Below are 22,985 nucleotides of genomic sequence, written 5' to 3' on the forward strand. Positions count from 1 at the left end.
TCCTATTTCGAATACTCCCATTTTTATTACCAGGAAACTCTTTTTCCTCTGGGGACTCATCCCTCCCTCATTCCATGTGATCCTGGCGGCATAGATCATTTCAGGACCCTGACACTTCGCCCACCTCATTCTACCCAGGATCAACAATTAAAGAGCCCCCTTCTCCTACCCTCAAGGCACATGACCCACACAAAGCCAATCCAAATATCTCTACAACTCTCTTCCTTTTGGATTGTGAAGATAAGGTTATAAGGCTTTGGGCTTCAGGCCAATTCATAGAGGAAAAGAACAAACTGTGCAATCAATACACTGTCTAGGCTATGGTGGTTCTAAATTCTGGACCTAATAAAAACAGTGTAAGACACATGGGTTCCTGCTACTTATAACTGAAGGTATCACCCTAGAATTTCAAAGACCCAGTGCATTTCCTGAGTCTCAATACACATATGGATTGACGTAATACACATTTTACATCAGTGACATACACAGATCAGCTAACCTACTGTGTGATTTCTTTAGCTAATCCCCAGACATTATCTGTGCATTAACTATTCTAAAGAGATTATCCTACAAAGTGTCAACACTGAAAGAAAACATTTGGTAGAAGCAAGATCATCACAGAATGTGAAGGGAGAAACAAAGTAGGAGGCCATGAGGACATCACAGATCCACCTGCAGAATCAGAGCAGAAGAGGCCTGGTCAGAAGGACAACTATCTGTGAGATAGTGGCAGCTGTTTCCTTGACAAAAAGGAATGAGCATGACTAGTTGGGGACAGAAAACGAATTCCAAACACATTAACTTCATATCTTAAATAAACATTTGTCCAACTCTACCACCAAATTTATTTCCTATATGAACACATAATTTTCCATAAAGAGATGGACTTTTTCCCTCACCAAGTTTGAAAAGAAAGACAAGCACAGATACTAAACAGAAGATAGTAAAAATACCTTATCTGCTTGATTAGAAAACCCTTCTCTTCACAGGAAATGCATTCTAGAGATTCTACCCAATGGGAAAAAAATTACAGAGCACTATGATAAACATATGGTTAGTTTAAAAGGGGGGGTAAAAAGTCTTATTAATGCCTGATTACTTTCTATCACACTCCAAGTTCTGTCCAGATAGCAAAAATGATTGTTTATCCTCCCATCCCAGCATGTTGATCAATACCATATATGGCAAGGACCCAATATTTTTTAGTTTATTAAATGACTGATTAAAGATGGGATCAAATTGCAACAAGTCAAGAAGAGATTAATGCCTACTGTATAGGCAACTTTAAACTGAATTAATTATTTTGCATCCACCTTAAAAGATCAATATTAGAATTAAGGGATATCCATCTTGGAATAGACTCCAAGAATTAACAAAAGTATAACAAAATAGCAAATCCACCCATAAACAAAAATACCAGAATAGCATCATGTGCAGATTTCCTTGCAAAGTGTGCTCTCATTAAAGAAATGTTTGCATCATTAAGTATAGATCAACTCAGAGTAAGGAGAAAAAAAAAATTGGGAAAGATAAAGGACAGAAAAAAAAAATCAACCCATAATTTAAAACTTTGATAAAAATCATCCACAAAGTAAGAATAATCCATAATTCCAATAGTTAAGCTTTACTCCCATTACTGTTCCATTATTTTTTTTGCTTTACCTGAGAGGAATCTGCTTGGGCTAATTTGGTAGAGACTTTTAGTATTTGGTGAAGATTTTGTCCTTTATCTTCAACAAGGAGGTGAGCCAGCAGGAGAAAAACATGCACAGGGATGGCTGTAGTAACGGGTAGCAACGACTCGACTGAAGCCAACCAGTCACTCACTGCAGACTCTTCTTTCATTACTTCAAGGATCCTCCAGGCTGCAAATATTGAACCATACATGCTGGTTATGGGGAAGATAAGCTTGCAGGATGGCTGAAAAAGAAACACAAAAAAGACTGGAATATGAGATAAATACATTTGTGAGAAATATATTGCTGACATTCATTTACATTTTATATCTCATTGTATGTAATCAATCTTTGCAACAAAATTAATACAAAATTTTCAATTCCAGTCCCAAACCTCTCTGCACATATTTGAGCTAATAGGATTACACAAAGAGAAAACAGTTGTTATATGGAACTCGAGAACAGTTTATCACTAGTTTTCCTCATATCTATCATTCGCTCTCAAGGCAGAAAAAAAAAAAAGGATCAATAAAGAAGATCCAGAGGCAACAGAGTTTGGAAAAAACCATTATCACTAAGAAAGTATTCGCCAGTGAGAAGAAAGGTAGAAAAACAACAACACTGTATCTGCCCAGCTCCAGGCCCGGGTAAGAGGCAGCCCTGGACAGATGGCAGACTTGGGCTGAGGACAATTCATTTTTATAATAGACAGTATGTTGACAGGAACAGAGTTGGTTCAGCTGGAGCCTGGGAATTCATTAATAATTGTAAATAACTACTGCAATAAGAAATAGCCTGACAGCTCTAAACTAAAATGATACCCAAAGAAGATGCTGTGTTTAAGTCAATCTGAGAAACGGCTCCTCACAGAAATAAAGTAGTGCAGTCAGGCAGAGAGAATGGATAGAACTCTGCCAAGGTGAGCTGTGTGCCCAAATGGCTCAGGAGAAGCCACAGAGATTAAAGAAGCATTAGCTATTGCCTGTGAATAAAGTAATTTAATTAATTTAGAATATAATGATACAAATTAGAAATCTCTAGATTATAACTGTCCTATTATTGAAGGCTGACATATGGATAAAGATAACAACTGAAAGGATGGAAAGTAAAAGTTAGATTTTATAAACTTTTTTAATAGCTCTATTGAGATATAATTCACATATCATAAAATCCATCCTTTTAAAGTTTACAAGTCAATGGATTTTTTAGTAATTCACAGAGTTGTATAACCGTGATTACTATCTAATAATAACTACTAATCTATTTTCTGTTTCTATTTTGGCTATTTCATATAATAGGAATCATACAACATAGTCTTTTTTGACTGGCTTCTTTCATTTAGCATGTTTTCAAGGTTCATCCATGTTGTAGCTTGTATCAATACTTCATTTCACTGTGAAATAACATTCCATTGTGTGGATATACCATATATTATTTATCCATTCATCAATTAATGGACATTGGGGTTGTTCCCACTTTTTGGCTATTATGGATAATGCCGCTATGAATATTCCTATAAAAGACTTGTGAGGACATAGGTGTTCATATTTTGAGTATGTGCTTAAGAGTGGAGATAATATTTATTCTAAAGTAAATGCCACTGTAAAAACAAATGAAAAAGCTCTACCTTTACTGATATGAAAAGATCTCCCACATGAAAATACAGGATACAGATAGCGTACCTGGAATGCCATCAACTATTTTTTTTTAAAGGGTGGGTGCAGGGAGAGACTATATATTAGTATCTAGACAAATACAGAATAAATTAATATACAATCATTTTTATTTTCTTTTTGAGAAGGTGGGAACTGGACAACCAGAATCAACAGTAAGAAGGAGACTACTCATTGTATGCCATTTTATAATTTTTGATACATTTCTATGTATAATTAAAATTATAAATTTTTAAAATTAAATATCTAAATTCTCTCTCTCTCTCTCTCTCTCTCTCTCTCTCTCTCTCTCACACACACACACACACACACACACACACAATACTTTTTTCCCCATGATGAAATTCATTAAAGATTAGAGTCAAGTTCTCTAGACTAATGGCAAATAGCATTAGACTTCAGATTTAAAAGGCCAGCACTTCAGCATAGCCATGCCGACTATTGGCTGTTATGCAACCTCCTTGAGCCTTATTTTACTTGTTTGTAAAATTCCTACCCAGATTATTGAGGTATATAATAAGACAGTATCAATAAAGCCACTAGCACAGTACCCAAAGTTGCAAACTACAGGGAAATATTATCACTGTCATCCTTCGGAGAAAAAAATAAATCTGGTGGATCTGAGTATAAAATAAAATAATTGGAAATCACCATGAAATATAAATTAAGTCAAAAGCGCAACATTACAAAACCATGTAAGAGGAAACATACTAAAACAGAAAAGCAATCTTACATTACTTGAAGTATTATGTCCAAGTTTAGGCTGTAGTTTTTGTTTGTTTGTTTGACTAGGGTTAGAGTAGCAGAAGAAAGGCACAGTGTTGACTGAGACATCACAGAACGGTCTTTCTGACCCAATGGGTGGCAAACATAGTCCACTGGAACAGTCCGAGGGCAAGGATACAACCAAGGGTTTTCCCTCAGTACCAGCTACCAAATCCTGGTCTCAAAGCCTGTGGGAGAACATGTGAAAGTGCTGGTAGGCTCTGTGTTTTAGAGGAGAAAGTAGGTGTTTAGCAATAAAAGTTTATGTTAGGTGAATTATATCTCAATAAAAAATAAAAGAGAGAGAAAGTTCCCGTTAAGATGGTGAGTAGGTATATGCTATGCTCACCTCCTCTCACAACCACATCAAAATTACCATTAAACTACAGAACAACTATCATTGAGGATTGCCTGAAGTCGAGCTGAACTGATACCCTACAACTAAGAACATAAAGAAGATGCCACTGTGAGACTGGTTAAAGGAACAGTGATGAAGAATGGACTGGTCCCGCACCCGTGTGTGACCATTAAAAATCAAGAGGGATATCACAGCTACAGAGCTTCCCCCCACCCCTGAGGAATGAGGGGTCCCAGCACTAACTACACCAGGCTCCCCAGCCCAGGATTTCAGTGCCAGGGAGAGAAGTCTCCACTACTCCTGGTTGTGTAAACCAACACAGAGTGTGGCTGACTGAGACGGAGGGCGGCTGCAGTCCTAGGCGATCCTCTTAAAAGGCCCGCACATGGACTTACTTGCTGACAGACTTACTGTGAGTTCCAGTGCTGAGGTAGCAGCTCTGGGAGGAACTGAATTGTCTGGCTTCAGAGCAAGGGCTAGAGGGACAGCTTTCTCCCCCACAGAGGAGCCAGTGGAGGCCACTGTTTCCTTGTTGATCCCTCTCTTGGAAGGCCATATCTGAGTCTCCATTAACCTGGCTAACATTGATCGGTTTCCCTGCCCTGGTGATTCCCTGAGACCCCGCCCACCCAACTTTTGGACACACCCAAGCCCCTTCCAGTGGCTTTTCCATACAAACCACCTGCCTTGGCTGATGCTGTGGACTTCCCTAAAATCTGTCAAAGGTTCACAAAACCCAAACAAGCAGCATCTGGCTTCAGCATGACCCATACCACTGACTGAGCAGCCCTAAGCATGGCACTAGTAACAGCTGGCCTTGATTTGAGGCTTGGCCTCTTAAGGCACCTCTACGTACAACGCAGGCAGTGGCCATCTACAGACTGCTTTATGGCTCATGCCAGGTGGCCCCAGGCAGGGCACAGGTTGTGGTTGAATTTTGCCTGTATTGGGTACCCTCCCAGAAGGTCCTGGGATGAGCAGACCCAGTGGCCAGCTTCAGAGTGAGCCAGAGCATCATCTAGCCACCTCCAAGGACAATAAACCTAAAGGGTAGACTGGGCAGGCACCAGAGCCCTGCTATAGCAAACCCAGCCTTGCAGGGTCAGCCTCCTCCATTCTAGTCACCACCAGTCCTCACAATCAATCAGCCTGACGGTCAATTCCTCCCATTAACAAATAAACAGAAATCAAGGCTCAACTACAACAGGAGAATACAAACAACCCATAGAAGGGACACACCTGGAGCACCCAGCTCTGGTGACCAGGGAGACTGCACCACTGGGCCCCACAGAACACCTACTACATAAGACCACTCTACTAAGACCGGGAGACATAGCAGCTCTACCTAATACATAGAAAAAAACACAGGGAGGCAGCCAAAATGGGGAGACAAAGAGACATATCCCAAATGAAAGAACAGATCAAAGAGCCAGAAAAAGAGCAAAACAAAATTGAGCCAAGCAATCTATCAGATGCAGAGTACAAAACACTGGTTATAAGGATGCTCAATGATCTCAGGGGGAACTTCAACAAATGAGATAGGAAACATAAAAGTGCAGATAGAAAACATAAAAAAAGAACCAGTCAGAAATGAAAAAATACAATAATTGAAATAAAGAATACATTAGAGGGAATCAACAGTAGATTAAATGAAACAGAAGACTGAATCAGCAATTTAGAAGATATGGTAGCAGAAAACACTCAATCAGAACAGCAAACAGAAAAAAGAATCCCCAAAAATGAGAATAGGTTAAGGGGCCTCTGGAACAACATGAAGCATACCAACATTCACATCAGAGGGGTACCAGAAGGAGAGAAGAGAGAGAAAAGGTTGAAAATCTATTTGAATAAGTAGTGACAGAAAACTTCCCTAACCTGGCAAAGGAAATGAATATTTAAGCCCAGGAAGTGCAGAGAGTACCAAACAAGATGAACCCAAAAAGGCCCACATCAAGACATATCATAATTAAAACGCCAAAGATTAAAGACAAAGAAAGAATCTTAAAAGCAGCCAAGAAAAAAATCAGTTAGTTACCTACAAAGGAGCTCCCATAAGAATGTCAGCTGATTGCTCAACAGAGACTTTGCAGGCCAGAAGGGATTGGCACGAAATATTCAAAGTGATGAAAAGCAACCAAAATTACTCTACCCAGCAAAGCTATCGTTTAAACTTGAAAGACAGATAAAGTTTCCCAGACAAAAAAAATCTAAAGACGTTCATCACCACCAAACCAGAATTGCAAGGAATCTTAAAAGGACTGCTTTAAGATTTAAAAAAAAAAAAAAAAAAATCAAACTTATGAATAATAAAATGGGGATAGATACATATCTATCAATAATTTAAATGTAAATGGATTAAACGCTCCAATAAAAAGATATGGTGGCTGAGTGGATAAGAAAACAAGACCCTTATGTATGCTGCCTATAAGCGACTCACTTCAGATTGAAAGACACACACAGACAGAAAGTAAAGGGATAGGAAAAAACATTTCATGAAAATAAAAAAATAAAAAAATGCTGGGGTAACAATACTTATGCCAGAGAAAACAGAGTTTAAAACAAAGGTTATAACAAGAGACAAAGAAGGACCCAGTAATCCCACTGCTGGATATTTATCCAAAGAAACCCAAAACACTACTTCGAGGGAACATGTACATCCATATTTTCTATACAGCATTGTTTACAATGGCCCAGATATCGAGGCCGCCTGGGTGCCTGTTGATGAAAGACTGGATAAAAAACAAGGTGGTACTTATATACAATGGAATATTACCCAGCCATAAAAAAGGAATGAAATCTTTCCATCTGCGACAACATGAATGGACCTACGGGGTATGTGTTGAATGTAGTAAGTCGGACAGAGAAAGACAAATGCCATGTGATTTCACTTAATGAGTATAAGTGGAATCTAAAGAAGAAAATAAACAAATTAAACAGAAACAAACTCATAGATACAGAGAACATTCTGATGGTTGCCAGATGGGAGGGAGATTAGGGATGGGTGGAAAAGGGGAAGTCATTAAGAAGTACAAATTTGTTGTCACAAAGTAGTCATGGGGGTGTAAAGTATAACATAAGGAATATAGTCAATAACTGTGTATTATCAGATGGGTACTAAATTTATCGGGGTAATAGATGGGAGGACGGTTGAGGAGTAGGGTGAAAAAGAAGTGAAGGGATTAAGAAATACAAACTAGTAGTTAAAAAATAGTCATGGGGATGTAAACAATAGGGAATATATTATGGTAATAACTACATATATAGTGCCATTAGGGTACCAGGCTAGTCAGGGGGATTATTTCTCAAATTATATAAATATCTAACCACTATGCTGTACACCTGAAATTAATATAAAATAATAATGTCAACTATAATTGAAAAACTGAAAAAGAGGAGAAAGGTAAAGGGGAATAAGAGGCCCAAATTTCCAATTATAAAACAAGTAAGTCATGGGTATGTAATGTCCAGCATAGGGAATATAGTCAATAATATTGTGATAGCGAGGTACAGTGTCAGATGGTTGCTGGACTTATCGCAGTGATCACTTCTTTAGGTATATAAATTTTGAATAACTATGGTGTACATCTAATATAACATTGGTGTTATATCTAATATAACATGGTGAATAACTAATATAACATTGTATGTTAGCCATATTTTTAAATAAATCTTAAGTTTTTTAAAAATGAGAAAAAAATAGAAAAAATAACATGTGAGTGAATATTAAATGGTTGCAAGACATCTTTTACAGATATAAAAGAGTTGAGAATCTTCATTTTAAAAAGTTTTTAATAAAAATATTCAGGTATGTTATGTATCAATAATCAGACAGACATCTGATAGTAGTACTTCTTTGTCTAAAGAGGGCTGAAAGAGAAATTGTGAATACAGGTGAACAATATAAATTTTCACTAACTTTAAAGAATAATACTCATTTATCATAACTAACACAGGCTTAACAAAAGTGGAACCAAGATTTGATCAGGAGAGGGGGTATGTAAACTCAAACCTGAAGACCCTCAAAGAGGGCAGATTTTTACTAGAACGGGTTTTAATCACTCACCAGACGAGAAACAGAACACTGGACAAGAGAAAGTCTCAATGTCTTCCTGCTCACTACCTGTGTGAAGAATCTAGTTAAGAGTTGTGAGACTTGGGAGTGGTTGATTATTACCAGTAGACAACCAATACCCCTCTCAGTATCCATGTTATTCAGAAAATAATGATAGAAACACAAGATCTAAGATTTACTAATTCCTTTTAACTTTCAACCAAAAGCTTTTAAGAAACCAGCTTACTTCAATTTACTATTGATTTACTATTTCCCTGTAAATCTGAAACTCTTGTTATTACTAGTTAATAATTCTTTTTATTAAGTTTTTCTCTGTTCAAATTACTACTGTGGTTTCTCTCTCCTGCCTAGATCCTGATTCATACACTGGTGCTTTGTTCCCACCCACCCCCAGCCCCCCACCTCCCACATGCTCTGGGGTCAGGGGCAGCAAAATTTTAAGTACTTTAGAATTTACAACGAGTGTTTCATTTTTTTTTTTTTTTTTTTTTACCTGGGTGAACACAAATATGTGGTTTTTAATATCACATTTAATAGCCTAATAGAAAGGGATCCTGTTTTTCCACACAACACTAAAAAAATATTAAAAGCTTATTAGATTATGTTAATCTTTTATTTTAAAGAGATGAAAGCTTATTAGATTATGTTAATCTTCCATTTTAAAAAGATGAATGGCTGGTTTGGTAGCTTACATTTTTTAATTCTTAAAAATTGAAAGAAGCTAAAATGTGTTTTATTTCATGGTTATCAACACTTCAGAAACATGACAGGTAATACAGAATTGCATGTTACAGGTATCCACCCTTGTTTCCATTCACCAGAAGAAATGTGCTTCTGAAGAATTGCTTTAGTTGTAAATCAAAAGTCAGAGTCACCAATCTAAAATGAAATAATAAAAATAAAAATCACAAAAATCTATGGTTATTATAGGGAGACCTATATTATAAAGGTCTCCCTGTAACAAATCAAGATGATAAAATGATCTCAGAAGCACACATTCCTCCTTGAACAGAAATGTACTGAATGTCTCCCATGTGGTAAACAATCGGTCAGGTACTGAGGATGCAAAGATAAACTAGAATGTTATCTATTGCTTTCAGGATGTGGAAAACAGGAAAGTGTTCAGTTTAACAACTGGCTAAAATATTTTTAATTATCTCATCTATGATCAGCTGAAAAAGACAAAGGAGAAACAGGGTGGCAAAAATTCAAAAAGTTCAACAATTGTTGCCATTTAAATATGAACATGCTTAGAAAATAAAGGCAAAGCATAAAAAGGGCCAGGACTCTTTTCCTAAGTGAGCTTATTTGGAGGTAACCCCCTAAATTAAGACACAACACTACTGATTAAAGTGTTTTGGGCACACAGAAGAGAGAGAGTAATGAATGCTGACTCAGGGAGGCTGAGAACTTGTGGCTTGGTTTTGAAGAATGAACAGGTCTAGCAGAGGGGACAAAAAGGTATTATGTGCAAAAGCAGATTCAGAAAAAGACTTGGCAAGTTTGGGGCATGTTAAATTTATAGGTATGTTTGGTGGAGTCCCAGACAGGTGCAGAAGAAAAGCCAACAGTAAACTATGGTTTAAATTTTTAAAAAGGGTGATCATATATCTACTCAAAGCCTCAAAAGCAACACACTGTCATCAGGAGAATGTTTACAGCCTCAATAGGGGCTCTTCCCCAGCTGCGGAAGAGAAAGCCCAGCTAGTAGTGTGGATGAATAAGATTCACACACCTGAGCAAATAGTAAGCTGAGTACTTACACATTAAAATGAGGGTGGTTCTCAGTAAATATCACTCATGATTTTAAGGAACAGAACTCCTAGACACAGTATAATAATACATCCTGTCTTGCCCCCAGCCCCACTCAGAATCCAATCATTGTTCTACATAGGCAAGTCAAGAGAGAAGGTAAAGGGCCACTAGAAAATTTTGGCTATATTTTGTACACCTATTAGGGCGGATGCAAGAACTTCCTTCTTTTAATGCAAATCAATTATCTGTTTCAAGTTTCAAGTTTCAGTCAAACAACCAGGATTTAGGAAGCTGCAGGATACATTCAATTTGCCTATAGACTAGTTGTTCCGGCTGCATGCTCAAGCAAGGAATAACAATGTGGGATTTCTGCTGCTAGAACATTTAACAATACATGAGTAGAGGTATCTCTGCTTTTGCAGATGAAACAACTATGGTGCTACCTTGCATTTACATGTATGTAATGCCTCTCCCCATGGAGACTTAAGATGCTTCACCAGTTTTATCTTATTTAATCCTCATTCAATTCCCATATAACTAGTGGTTGGGAAGTAATACATTTTACCAAAGGCAAAACAAATGCCAACAGAGAAAAAGTCTGACAAGTGTAGGCCTAGAACCTAGCCATTAACCAGACATTGACAATATTCTTTACACTGTGGTAACAGGAACAGTGAGACTGACAGCGCAGAAGTATGCCTAGCAGGCAGAAGGAGGAATGGGGTGTGACAGGCCTGCTGTCTTCCAATTGGAGGCAGCAGAGCAGTGTCACCACAGGAGACACCCACAGACATTATGCCAGGGAATATGGCCTAAGGTGCCATATTCAAAACCCAAGTCTTAGTTCTTACAGATCCCAGATCTTTTGGACATTCAAGCAGATTTCCCACCTGGGACTGACCCTGATCTAGCAATACGCTGTACTCATTAAACAGTATGATGAGAACAAAGGATGCTGTGCTCAAATATGGAGGAGAAGCACTAGGTTAAAGAGAGTTAGTTCCTTTTATGCAGGATTCCTCAGAACCTTTACCTACTAAGGTACACTGGAAACTCAAAGAGAAAAATGACTATACAGCATTTCCAAAACATTTCACAACAGGACCAACCTCCTCCTCTCGCAGCCCAGAAGAATATACTAACCTCTACACCACTGCCTGACAGAACGGCCAAGTTCACAGTGACACAGTTTAACCCCATCAGATACTTACTTCATCAGGAGGTGAAGTGATCTGCAGAGACATAAATCCCACATTACCACTTCACTTTTATTTAAGAGAAATGAGGATGAACTTCATTACCTTTTGCTGGTTGTCTCTGTAGCACTCCTGCTGTACCATTCCCAAAAGTTTCAGAACCAACAGCTGCCTCGATGAGCCGTCTTCATCCATGGATATGCAGTCTTCCAAGGCAACAGAAGACAGGATCTGCAGGGCTGGCGTCACTAGCAGCAAGGACGACCTTGGCATGTTCTGACCCTCAGCAAGAGACAGCACCTTCAAAGCTATTCATCAAAACAATTCACATCTTCAAAAATTAATCCCACAGTTACACAAAATGCTGTTTTGTTTAAGAGTGACAGGCAAGAAGTTTTCTGATCCCTTTACAGTTGGGTCACACATGTAACTTAGATGATCTTATTTTTTTTAGAAATAAGGGAACATAAAAATTAACTGTTTGCTAAAACAAACTGTAAATATACAACTAAAAAACTGATGATACTCTTAGAAAAAAATATATGTCAAAAATTATAAAGTATAAATCAACCCTTCTTTAGGTCAAAAGAATTTCCTTAAAATGCAATTCAATTTTTGTCCATGTGTTCTGTGAGATCCTCCTACTGCCTTCAATAAACAGACCCAAGGACACTGAGTTCCCATCAGTAGGTAACAAGACTAAGGTACCACACTTCCCTTACACACCCAGCTTAGAACTGTATTCAGAGATGAGTAAGAAAAAAGGTGACGCATGGCTGTTATTCAGCTGTATTTGCTAAGAAGCAGATGAGAAAAGTCTCAAAGTCCATGAACAGCATAACCCGTTTTTATAAATCTTCCTTTTTTAACATGGAAACTCAACTTACATATCAGAAACATACATACAAATGTATGGTAAGTTAGTTACATGCATAGTCTCCCCTAGACTATTAACAGAATGAGTTAAGAAAGGCCTAAATATACTTTTTTCAGCTATTGGATGAACCCTGATTTACTGAAATGTTATTCATTGGCTTCTGACCTAAATTATCAAAGTAATCCACAGATGTCCCCATACGCCAAAATAAAACATTCTACAAGCCTTAAATCATTTCAATGAAATTCCAGTATTATTAAATCACCTGAACGTCAAACCTGAACATAGTATGAAGTACAAATCCTTGTTACTCTAACACTACTAATTTATATTCTTTGCCAAAATATTAGTCTTAATCCATAATTGTCTGAGATATGAAAATCCATTATCTTTAACAAAACAGGAAATGCATATAATACAAATATTTATATATTTGATATTATAAATCTTTCAGGCATTTTTATAAATTGCTACTTACAATCAAGGCTAGTGATAATAATTAAGAAGCATAATATTCTATTAATGCTGTGTATTTTTCAAACTTGAAATAATCAATATTGGTTATTCTCTGTCTTTGAATACTCTTTCTCAATATACTAAACAACAGTACTTCCTTACTTTTCAACATATGTTGGCTCAATAGTTTTCAATGCGATTTATTCCACCTAACTAAGGTAACTTCAAATCAGAGACACTGGTTTACAAAACAAAAAGTATGCTATCCAACAAATAATGAAAAGTACTGGAGAGGCTGATCCCATATCATTCTATTATACATGAGTCCCAGCAAAGGAGTGTAGCTTCAGAATTAAAAATGTGCTTTCTCAAAAAAAAAAAAAAAAAAAAAAAAAAAAAGTGGTTTCTCTACAGCATTGGAATTTCTTTTTGCCAAAAAACAAAATCCATTTATATGAAATACCCACAAAAGGCAAATTTATAGAGACAGAAAACACGTCAGCGTTTTTCTGGGGCTGAGGGTGGGAATGAGGATTAACTGTAAATGGGCACAAAAAAATTGGGAGTGGGTGACGGAAACGTTGTGAAACTAGATTGTGGTACTGGTTGCATATCTGTCAATTCACTAAACAGACACTTTATTATACCCTTATAAATGGTGAAATTTATGGTAAGTAAATTATATCTCAATAAAGCTATTAAAAAAGAAAACAACTATGGCTGTCAGAAGTAGCAGCACTAGCCAATTCCACCTATGGGAGGATGCCACGTGCACCAGCTATAAGAAAAGACGGCAAAAGCAGTTCAGAAAAGGACTAGGAGGGAGGGCACAAATGAGCATAAGGCCGATAAGCAAAAGCAGGACAGAATTCAAAGCCAAACAGCCAAGGGTACCCCTCCACGTGCTAAAGCCATTTCCAAGCCAGACACTGTATGTGCGAGAGCAATTCACCCGCAAACTCATGATGAGTTAAAATGCCCAGAAGAATAAGCTACACAATCGGTATTTGCCTCAAGCACATCGTTACATGAGGGTGGGAATGTGTCAGTGTACCATGGTACTATCCAACATAATTTAGACAGATCCTCCATTACCACATGGATTATAATGGACCAAGTACGGCCAGGCTACATCAATGTAAAAGCTGCATTTAAAGGTGTGACTTGCTCGCTAATCTGCCAAACCTAGCACCCTGATTCTTTACCATATTATACTTGAATAGAACATTTTTGTCACCCTTTCGCCCCATTCTTTACTTTTCTTTAAATCATACTGGACAACTGGAAGAATGTCATCTTTCATTTGTTCTAGCTAGGTTAATACAATAACCCATAACATAAATCTTGTCCAATGTGACAAGAGTTTTGAACAGTAAGGGTATGTAGAGTTTTAAAAATCAAATACAAATGCTAGACACTTCTTTTGTTTCAAGGGTTTTATGCTATTGATTCTGAGTGTGTTGTACAGTTAAGTTTATGGTACATGAAATCTTGCTCAACATAACAGCTTGTTGGACAAGAAAAAGAAGGTTCTATTTGATAATGATTAATTAGGAAAATTCCAGAACAGAAACTCAAAATATGCAGGACTTTAGAGCATAATATGACATATAGTTCAAGTGACTCCTGCCAACACTCATATTTACTTGTTACTCTAGTGAGTGTATTTTTACTTACCTAGACTTAAGATTGGCTTCTGCTGACTTGCCGGAGTCTGGAAAAGTAGTAAAGCTATTCCAATTATGACCAGTTCATCAGGAAAATCCTAAAAGAAGAAAACAAAAGAGTTGTTAACAAGCTCTCAGAGCCATGGCTTTATAACATGTATCCAGGAAAAGTATATCCAACTGTGTAAGATTATATACCTATTACAGGCATCCCTCTCTATCTGTGGGCCCCACATCCACAGATTCAACAAACTGCAAATCAAAAACATTTTTAAATAAAATGTTACATTGTTGCTGATATGTTTTAGTTAGATCTATGATGGTTGCATCTGTACTACTACTCATGTACAGACTTTTTTTCTTGTCCTCATTCCCTATTATTCCCTAAACAATACAGTATAACAACTATTTACACAGCATTTACATTGTGTTAGGTATTATAAGTAATCTAGAGATGATTTAAGGTATACAGGAAGATGTGCATGGGTTATATGTAAATACTACGCCATTTTATACAAGGGAGTTGAGCATCTTGGATTCTGGTATTCGTGGGGTGAGGCGGGAGTTCTGGAACCAACCCTCCATGACAGATACCAAGGGACCATTGTGTACAAAATTTTTTACAATAAGTCTGCTCTACTAAAGGAAGAATTGGTGAAAGCCTGAGAAGTCATATCTAGCCAAAAGGCAATCGGCTAAAAAATCCAAAATAATTCAGAGGAATAACTCCTTAACACAACAGATTAGCAAAGCTTTGCAAGCCACTGAAAACTACCTGAAATACTTAATTCAAGAATATTTCATTAATGAAAAGTAGCTCAATTGTTTACTTACCAAATACAGACATGATTCACCTACATAACTTGGATAATGAATTACACTAAACAAGTTTTAATATATCATGTTATTATAATAAAAGTAACATTAGTGCCCAGGGAGGCAGAGATGATTTTTAAATTACAGTAATTTATTAAGCATATTTAAATGTAGCAAAGCAATAACCACAGAAACTTAAAATCATTAATTGCACCAAGTATATGAATAAAATGAAAAAGAAAAAAGGTTATGTACATTAAGTTCCAATAAATACAATGCAAGTGACATCAGATGTTATTTGAGGTTTCTAAATACAGGCAACATTAACATATTATGGAACTAAAAAAGAATGGTCTACCATATTTTGCTAAAATTACTTCATCCTGAAATTTTATGGAAGCGCCTGAGGGGCAGAAGTACCTATGAATCATGAGGACAGGCAAGAAAAAAGAAGGATACGTGAGGTAGAGCTATTACGTATCAGGCTCTGAGCCACTCGGAAGTTATAAGCTTGGAGATGCTATCAGCTTTGGCACAAATGAACAAAAAAACAAACATACACACATATATACACATACATATGGGTTAGGCCATTTGAAAAGTGAAATTAATCAAATTGCAAAATCTTCTAAAGTGCTTATTTATGGACTTTTAAAAACCAACCGAAGAGGAAAATTAATTTGTGAATTTATTTGAATGGAATATAGTCTCATTTGTGTCTTTGCAGCTTATATATATTCACTGTTTTTGAAATACTGCTGAGAACCATGAAGCAACCGTTACCTATTCGAGGACAATAAAAAGAAAACCAGCACGGTCATTTAAACGTGAAATTTACTAGCTACCAAGAGATGAGAGACAAAAGTATTACTGCATACCATGCTATCACTGAAACAGCCTTTTTCTCACACGCTGTCACTGAAATGGTCATAAAGTAGCTTTTCAGGCCTCTGAAATGGTCTAGAAGCATTTTAAGTGGATGGCACTTAAAGGTATGAAGGCATAAACAAGACTGACCTGTTCAGACGAGAGGGTGAGGAAAAGAACTAAAGATTCAAGGCACCAAAAATAAGGAAAAGTAATGATACAGGATAATTGTAAATTCCTTACACTTCTGAGAGGTTACAAGATGATTTTTAATGGACACCATAGAATGGTCCCTTCCATAAGATCTTTTAATAAAAGCTTGTGTTGCACATCTTGGGTGCGACTTAAAATACTACAGCTATTTCTGTAGTAACTCTTGCTTCTGGCCTCACACCAGTGAGGGATCCAGAAATACAGGGAAGATAAAGCCCCATAGGCCAAAGCTTAATAAATTGGCAATAGAAGCCCAAGGATAAATGTTTCCCTTTATTCTGGATTCTTCTGGAGGGTTCTGAGACGTTTCATAAGGCTTCTCAGAATATTCTGTAGGGTTGAACAACTGGTTGCTTGAAGCAGTGGCCAGCTTGATAATATTTGCAATGCCTCTCCCATCTTCAGTATTTCCGTTCTGTCCCTCTCCCACCTGCTTTCTGGGATCACACTTGAACATGAACTCCTGTTGCATAAGCCTTTGTTTTGTGGAAACCCAGGCTCTGCTTTTGCCTTTAGGGAAATAGGGTCTACTTTTAGGCAAACCCAGGCTAATTCAGAGCCTGCCCGGAGAAAGGAAGTGAAATATTTTAAAAAGGAGCAAATGCCTTTACACTAGGCCACAGATGTCACAGGAATCTTAATGACAGCAAACCCCTGGAGTCCACACCTTTTGTCCTCAATTCCAAAGAAAGATATCGCTGAGCACGACCTATGCGTATGTACCAGGTACTGATGGGCCTAGGGACGCTGCTGCGAACTAGATAGCATGGAAAAGTTTGTTTTCTTTTATAAGTGAAAACAAGGTGTCAGAAAGGCTACACTGGAGGTAAGTATCTGCTGCAGACACAAGAGATGGCAGCCCAGCTCACACTGTCTCCAGGGTCCTGTCTTTGCTGTCTCCCTGTCCCCTGGTCACAGCTGATTGATGCCAGCTGGGCCAATCAGACAATAGGGGTTTGATCAGATTCAGGATTTTTTTGTTTTGTTTTGTTTGTTTCCAAGACTATAGGGAGTGGTGTGTTCTTTCATCAAGAAGCACATAACGTACGGGTATATAAAGTACAGCATAGGGAATATAGTCAATAATATTGTAACAACTATGTAAGGTGTCAAATCGGTACTAGATTTATAGGGGTTATCACTTTGTGAGGTATATAAATGTCTAATCACTATGTTGTTTTGTACACCTGAAACTGAAAAAAAATAAAATAAAAAGCACATACTGTGTGTTGCACTTCTTTTTGTGATGTTAGTAGCTGTTGATGCCCAATGCCTAATTCCATTAATTCCTTAGGAGATAGAGAAACATGGCAAAGTGCCCCATGAGGAAGCAATCTGTAGAAAATTCTACGGCTCACTCAAGCCAGGTTTTTCAATACACATACTGCAGGAAGAAAAACAGTGAGGGAGGGATGGGAGCGGACCACCTTTAGTTTAAGAGATACCTAAAAGGTCACACACGCACACACCAAAACTATATTATGATGTGTAGGCATACACATCTAGGTGACAAGACTATTTTTAAGTGTAAAAAAGGTATTACTATAGAAGTTGGCATGGAGGAGATTGTGATTAGGACTGGGCTTGTGGAAAACTTTTGTGGTGACTAGAAAAGTTCAGTTTCTTGATCTGTGTGATGCTTACTAGGGCAACTGAAACATTAAAATTTCTTGCTATCCTTACCTCCTTCAGAAGTTCAACACTGAGCTCTAAAAGGTGAATTAAAGATGAACATTCCCCAGTTATCTTCAAGCTGACTTCACAGACACACAGCAGCTGAAGGGTCAGCTGGGTAAGCTGAATTTTCCAGAAAACAGGATGACGCAAAAGGCTTAAATATACTTCCTCGATAAACAGCATCGCTTCTGTTGTCTGTATCAAATCTTTCATCTGTTTTAAAAAAGCCATTATATGGTATTACAATAATATACAATCCAAAGAATAATTGTAAGCTACACAAGAAGCTTTAACAATAAAATGTCTTTCTCTAAACCTATTAAGCCTTAAGGAGAAGAAGAAATGTACATAACTCAGAGGGTTAAACAATTCAACTGCCTTTTTCCTTTTGCAACTAAACAGAATACAATTTGTTACTGTTTTTATTACTGCTGTCTGGCACCAATTCTTTTCATTTATTTTTCTAACTTCTCTGAGTGCAGAATTCTTAAGACAAATGACATGACAGTGCCAACATGTTGAAGGAAATTAAAGTCGGTTTTGAGTTCTCCAGACGAATCCTCCGTTCTACAATTGGAACGTAGTGAAGGGAGTTAGCATGTTATCCTAATGCATTACTAAATCCTTCATCTGTAAGGTGTTTGCTCAGAAAACCTTCACTGAGAGCATCATTTCCACACTTGGCAGATGTTAACAAAAAACCACATTCTAATGGTAGGGTATCTTCTCAACAGGCTAATGCATTAAATAGGAAGGACATGGGTGCTCTTAAAAAATACCAACTCAATTCAAACCCAGCTGTTCTGATATAAATTCTGGAGTTGGTATAAAGGATATGGTCCTGCTAGCAGACACACTGGCACTTCCCAGAGATTACAAACAATGAACCATCTGCTTCAATCAGAAGCCCTGTGTCTGTTAAATTCATCAAGAGGAAAGCTTGCAGTTGACCAGCTGTACCTTTCACCAGTCGTTACCACCATAGTAACCCAAAATGACTGTAAGTTATACACAGAGACAAAAATTAACCCCTAGCAAAACAAGAGAAAAAAAGATATTAAAAAATCAAGGGGGAGACAGGAAATAGAAGAAAATACAAAGTTATAAAAAATAAATGTGAACGGTTCAGTAGTTAAATTATTTTGTTCTTCTGCAAATATACAGTGAGAAAGGCAAAAGGCCACCAAGAAAAGGGATTTAAAACAAAGTAAAGTGTCTTATTTATTTGACAATATATTACCTTAAGTACATTTATTTGTGCATGTTCAAAATTGCCCGTAATAAAAAAAAATATTTTTTGAGAGACAAGGCTCTCTAATCTTTAACATTACCAAAATTCTTAACAAGAACACTTTTTTTCTTTAGCAATTATTCATTTATTTTCATTACTGTGGAGCAATGTGTAATATTCTGTTATCTGAACACACCCAACTTAATTATTCATTCTAGTGGGGGTTTTATGTGGTTAAAAAAAGCATAACATGAGATCTATCCTCTTAACTATAAGTACAATGTTGTACAGCAGATCGCTAGAACTTTTTTATCTTGCATAACTGAAATTTTACACAAATTGAAAAGCAACATCCTCCTTCCCCTGAACCCCAGTTCCTGGTAACCGCCGTTTGCTTTCTGTTTCTATGAGTTTGACTACTTTGGATACCTCATACAAGTGGAATCATGCAGTATTTCTTCTTCTATGACTGACTTAGCATAATGTCCTCCAGATTCATCCATGATATGAATGAATCGTATCCTTGTTGCATGACAGGATTTCCTTCTTTTTAAAGGCTGGGTAATAATCCATTGTATGTATATGCCACATTTTCTTTGTCCATTCATCCAGTAATGGACATTTAGGTTGCTTTCTCATCTTAGCTACTGTGCATAATGCTGCAATAAACATGGGAGTGCAAATATCTCTTCAAGATCCTGATTTCAATTATTTTGGATAAATACACAGAAGTAGGGTTGCTGAATCATAAGGTAGTTCTAGTTTTAATTTTTTGAGGAACCTCCATACTGTTTTCCATGGCAGCTGAACCATTTTACATTTTCACAACCAGTGCACAAGTTTCCAATATCTCCACGTCTTTGCCAACACTTGTAATATTTTTGCTTGTTTGTTTTTGATGGTGGTCATCCTAACAGGTGTGAGATGATATCTCATTATGGTTTTGTTTCCATTTCCTGATGTTTGGTGATACTTTTCATATACCTGTTGGTTATTGGTATGTCTTCTGTGGAAAATGTCTATTAGCATACTATGCCTATTTTTTTTATTAGTTTCAGGTACACAGGACAAAGCAATACTTAGACGTTTATCATTTATATCCCTCACACTGTGTGAACCCCGCTCCCCCATCCACTATCCCTCTGACATCGCACAGAGCCATTACATTTCCACTGTCTCTATTCCTAATGCTGTACTCCGCTTCTTGTAAGTATATACATAATTATAGTTGGCATTCATTAGTGTTCAGCTTCAGGTGTACAGGGCAGTGATCAGGCATCTACATCATCCCTGAGGTGGTCTCCAAAATGGGACAAGTGTCCATCGGATACCCTACAAAATCTTTACAACATTATTGATTACATTCCCAAAATTAATTTTCAAAACCCCGTGGCCATCTTGTGGTTACCGACTGCTTTCTAATCCCCTCACCTTCCCCCTTATCCCCACCACCCGCCCATCTAGCAACCCTCAGTTTTTCCTCTATGTCTCCAAAACTGTTCCTGATTAGTTCATTCACTTATTCTTTTCTTTAGATTCCGCATATAAGTGAGATCATATGGTATTGGTCTTTCTCTGTCTGACTTATTTCACTTAACATAATGTTCTCTAGGTCCATCCATGTTGTTGCAAATGGTAAGATTTCCTTCTTCTTTATGGCTGCGTAATACCCCATTGTATAAATGTACCACAGTTTCTTAATCCAGTCATCTACCGATGGGCATTTCGGTTGTTTCCATGTCTTGGCTATTGTGTATAGTGCTGCAATAAACATAGGAGTGCATAAAGATTTTTGAATTGGAGTTTTGGATTTCTCCGGATAGATACCTAGGAGTGGAATTGCTGGATCATAAGGTAGTTCCATTTTCAGATTTTTGAGATACCTCCATACTGTTTTCCATAGTGGCTGCACCAATCTGCAATCCCACCAACAGTGCACAAGCGTTCCCTTTTCTCCACATCCGCACCAGCACTTGTTGTTTGTTGATTTATTGATGATAGCCATTTTGACTGGGTGGTATCTCATTGTGGTTTTTATTTGCATTTCTCTGATGGTTAGTGAGGTTGAGCATTTCTTCATATGTCTGTTTGCCATCTGTATGTCGTGTTTAAAAAAATGTCTCTTCATGTCCTCTGCCCACTTTTTAATTGGGTTGTTTGGTTTTTTTGGAGTTGAGTTGAGTTTTTTATAAATTTGTGATATTAACCCCTTATCAGATATATAATTGGCAAATATCTTTTCCCATTCAGTAGGATCCCTTTTTGATTTATTGATGGTTTTCTTTGCTGTGAAAAAACTTTTCAGTTTGATGTAATCCCACATGTTTATTTTTTCTCTTACTTCCCTCGCGTGAGGGGATATATCAGTAAAAATCTTACTCCGGGTAACGTTTGTGAAGTTTCTTCCTATATTTTCTTCTAGGAATTTTATGGTTTCAGATCTTACATTTAAGTCTTTAAGCCATTTTGAATTTATTTTTGTATATGGTGTAAGGAGGTGGTCCAGCTTCATCTTTTTGCATGTGTCTGCCCAGGTTTCCCAGCACCATTTATTGAATAGACCGTCTTTACCCGACCATACATTCTTGCTTCCATTGTCGTAGATTAAATGGCCATATAGGCATGGATTTATTTCTGAACTCTCTATTCTGTTCCATTGATCTATGTGTCTGTTTTTATGCCAGTACCATGCTGTTTTGATTACTGTAGCCTTGTAGTATAATTTGATGTCAGGTATTGTTATACCTCCCACTTTGTTCTTATTTCTCAAGATTGCTGAGGCTATCCGGGGTCTTTTATGGTCCCATATAAATTTTAGGATTATATGTTCTATTTCTGTGAAAAACGTCGTTGGTAGTTTGATAGGAATTGCATTGAATATGTATATTGCCTTAGGCAGTATGGACATTTTAACTATATTAATTCTTCCTATCCATGAACATGGTATGTGTTTCCATCTATTTGTATCTTCTTTCATTTCTTTCTTCAGTGTCTTATAATTTTCTGAGTACAGATCTTTTACTTCTTTGGTTAAATTTATTCCCAGGTATTTTATAGTCTTTGGAGCAATTGTAAATGGGATTGTTTTTTAATTTCTCCTTCTGATGTTTTATTATTGGTATATACAAATGCAACTGATTTCTGAATATTAATTTTGTATCCTGCTACTTTACTAAATTCATCTATCAGCTCTAATAGTTTCTTGGTGGAGTCTTTAGGGTTCTCTATATATAGTATCATGTCATCTGCATATAATGACAATTTTACTTCCTCCTTACCGATTTGGATGCCTTTTATTTCTTTTTCTTGTCTGATTGCTGTGGCTAGAACTTCCAGCACTATGTTGAATAGAAGTGGAGAAAGTGGGCAACCTTGCCTTGTTCCTGATCTTAAGGGGAATGGTTTTAGCTTTTTCCCATTGAGTATGATGTTAGCTGTGGGTTTATCATATATGGCCTTTATTATGTTGAGATATGATCCCTCTATTCCCACTTTCTTAAGGGTTTTTATCATAAATGGCTGCTGGATTTTATCAAATGCTTTTTCTGCATCTATTGATATGATCATGTGATTTTTATTTTTCATTTTGTTAATGTGGTGTATCACATTAACTGATTTGTGGATTTTGAACCACCCTTGCATACCAGGGATGAATCCCACTTGATCATGGTGTATGATCTTTTTAA

The 22,985-nt window shown here is 37.1% G+C and overlaps 1 protein-coding gene across 2 annotated transcripts in view; it reads right to left on the reverse strand.

Moving 5' to 3' along the window:
- Window positions 1-22,985, reverse strand: part of FOCAD (focadhesin) — a 275,278-nt gene that overhangs the window by 175,739 nt on the left and 76,554 nt on the right. For both annotated transcript variants that reach the window (XR_012495704.1, XM_019750360.2), the window contains 4 exons: window positions 18,075-18,281; window positions 14,506-14,593; window positions 11,601-11,803; window positions 1,663-1,920 (listed from right to left, as the gene is read on the reverse strand). Coding sequence is in view for 1 of the 2 variants with exons in the window: in XM_019750360.2 (XP_019605919.2) it covers window positions 1,663-1,920; window positions 11,601-11,803; window positions 14,506-14,593; window positions 18,075-18,281 (756 nt within the window). In the remaining variant the exon portion in view is untranslated. The remainder of the gene's footprint in view (window positions 1-1,662; window positions 1,921-11,600; window positions 11,804-14,505; window positions 14,594-18,074; window positions 18,282-22,985) is intronic.

The sequence above is a fragment of the Rhinolophus sinicus genome, linkage group LG04, assembly GCF_036562045.2.
Source record: "Rhinolophus sinicus isolate RSC01 linkage group LG04, ASM3656204v1, whole genome shotgun sequence".
Classification (NCBI taxonomy): Eukaryota; Metazoa; Chordata; class Mammalia; order Chiroptera; family Rhinolophidae; genus Rhinolophus; species Rhinolophus sinicus.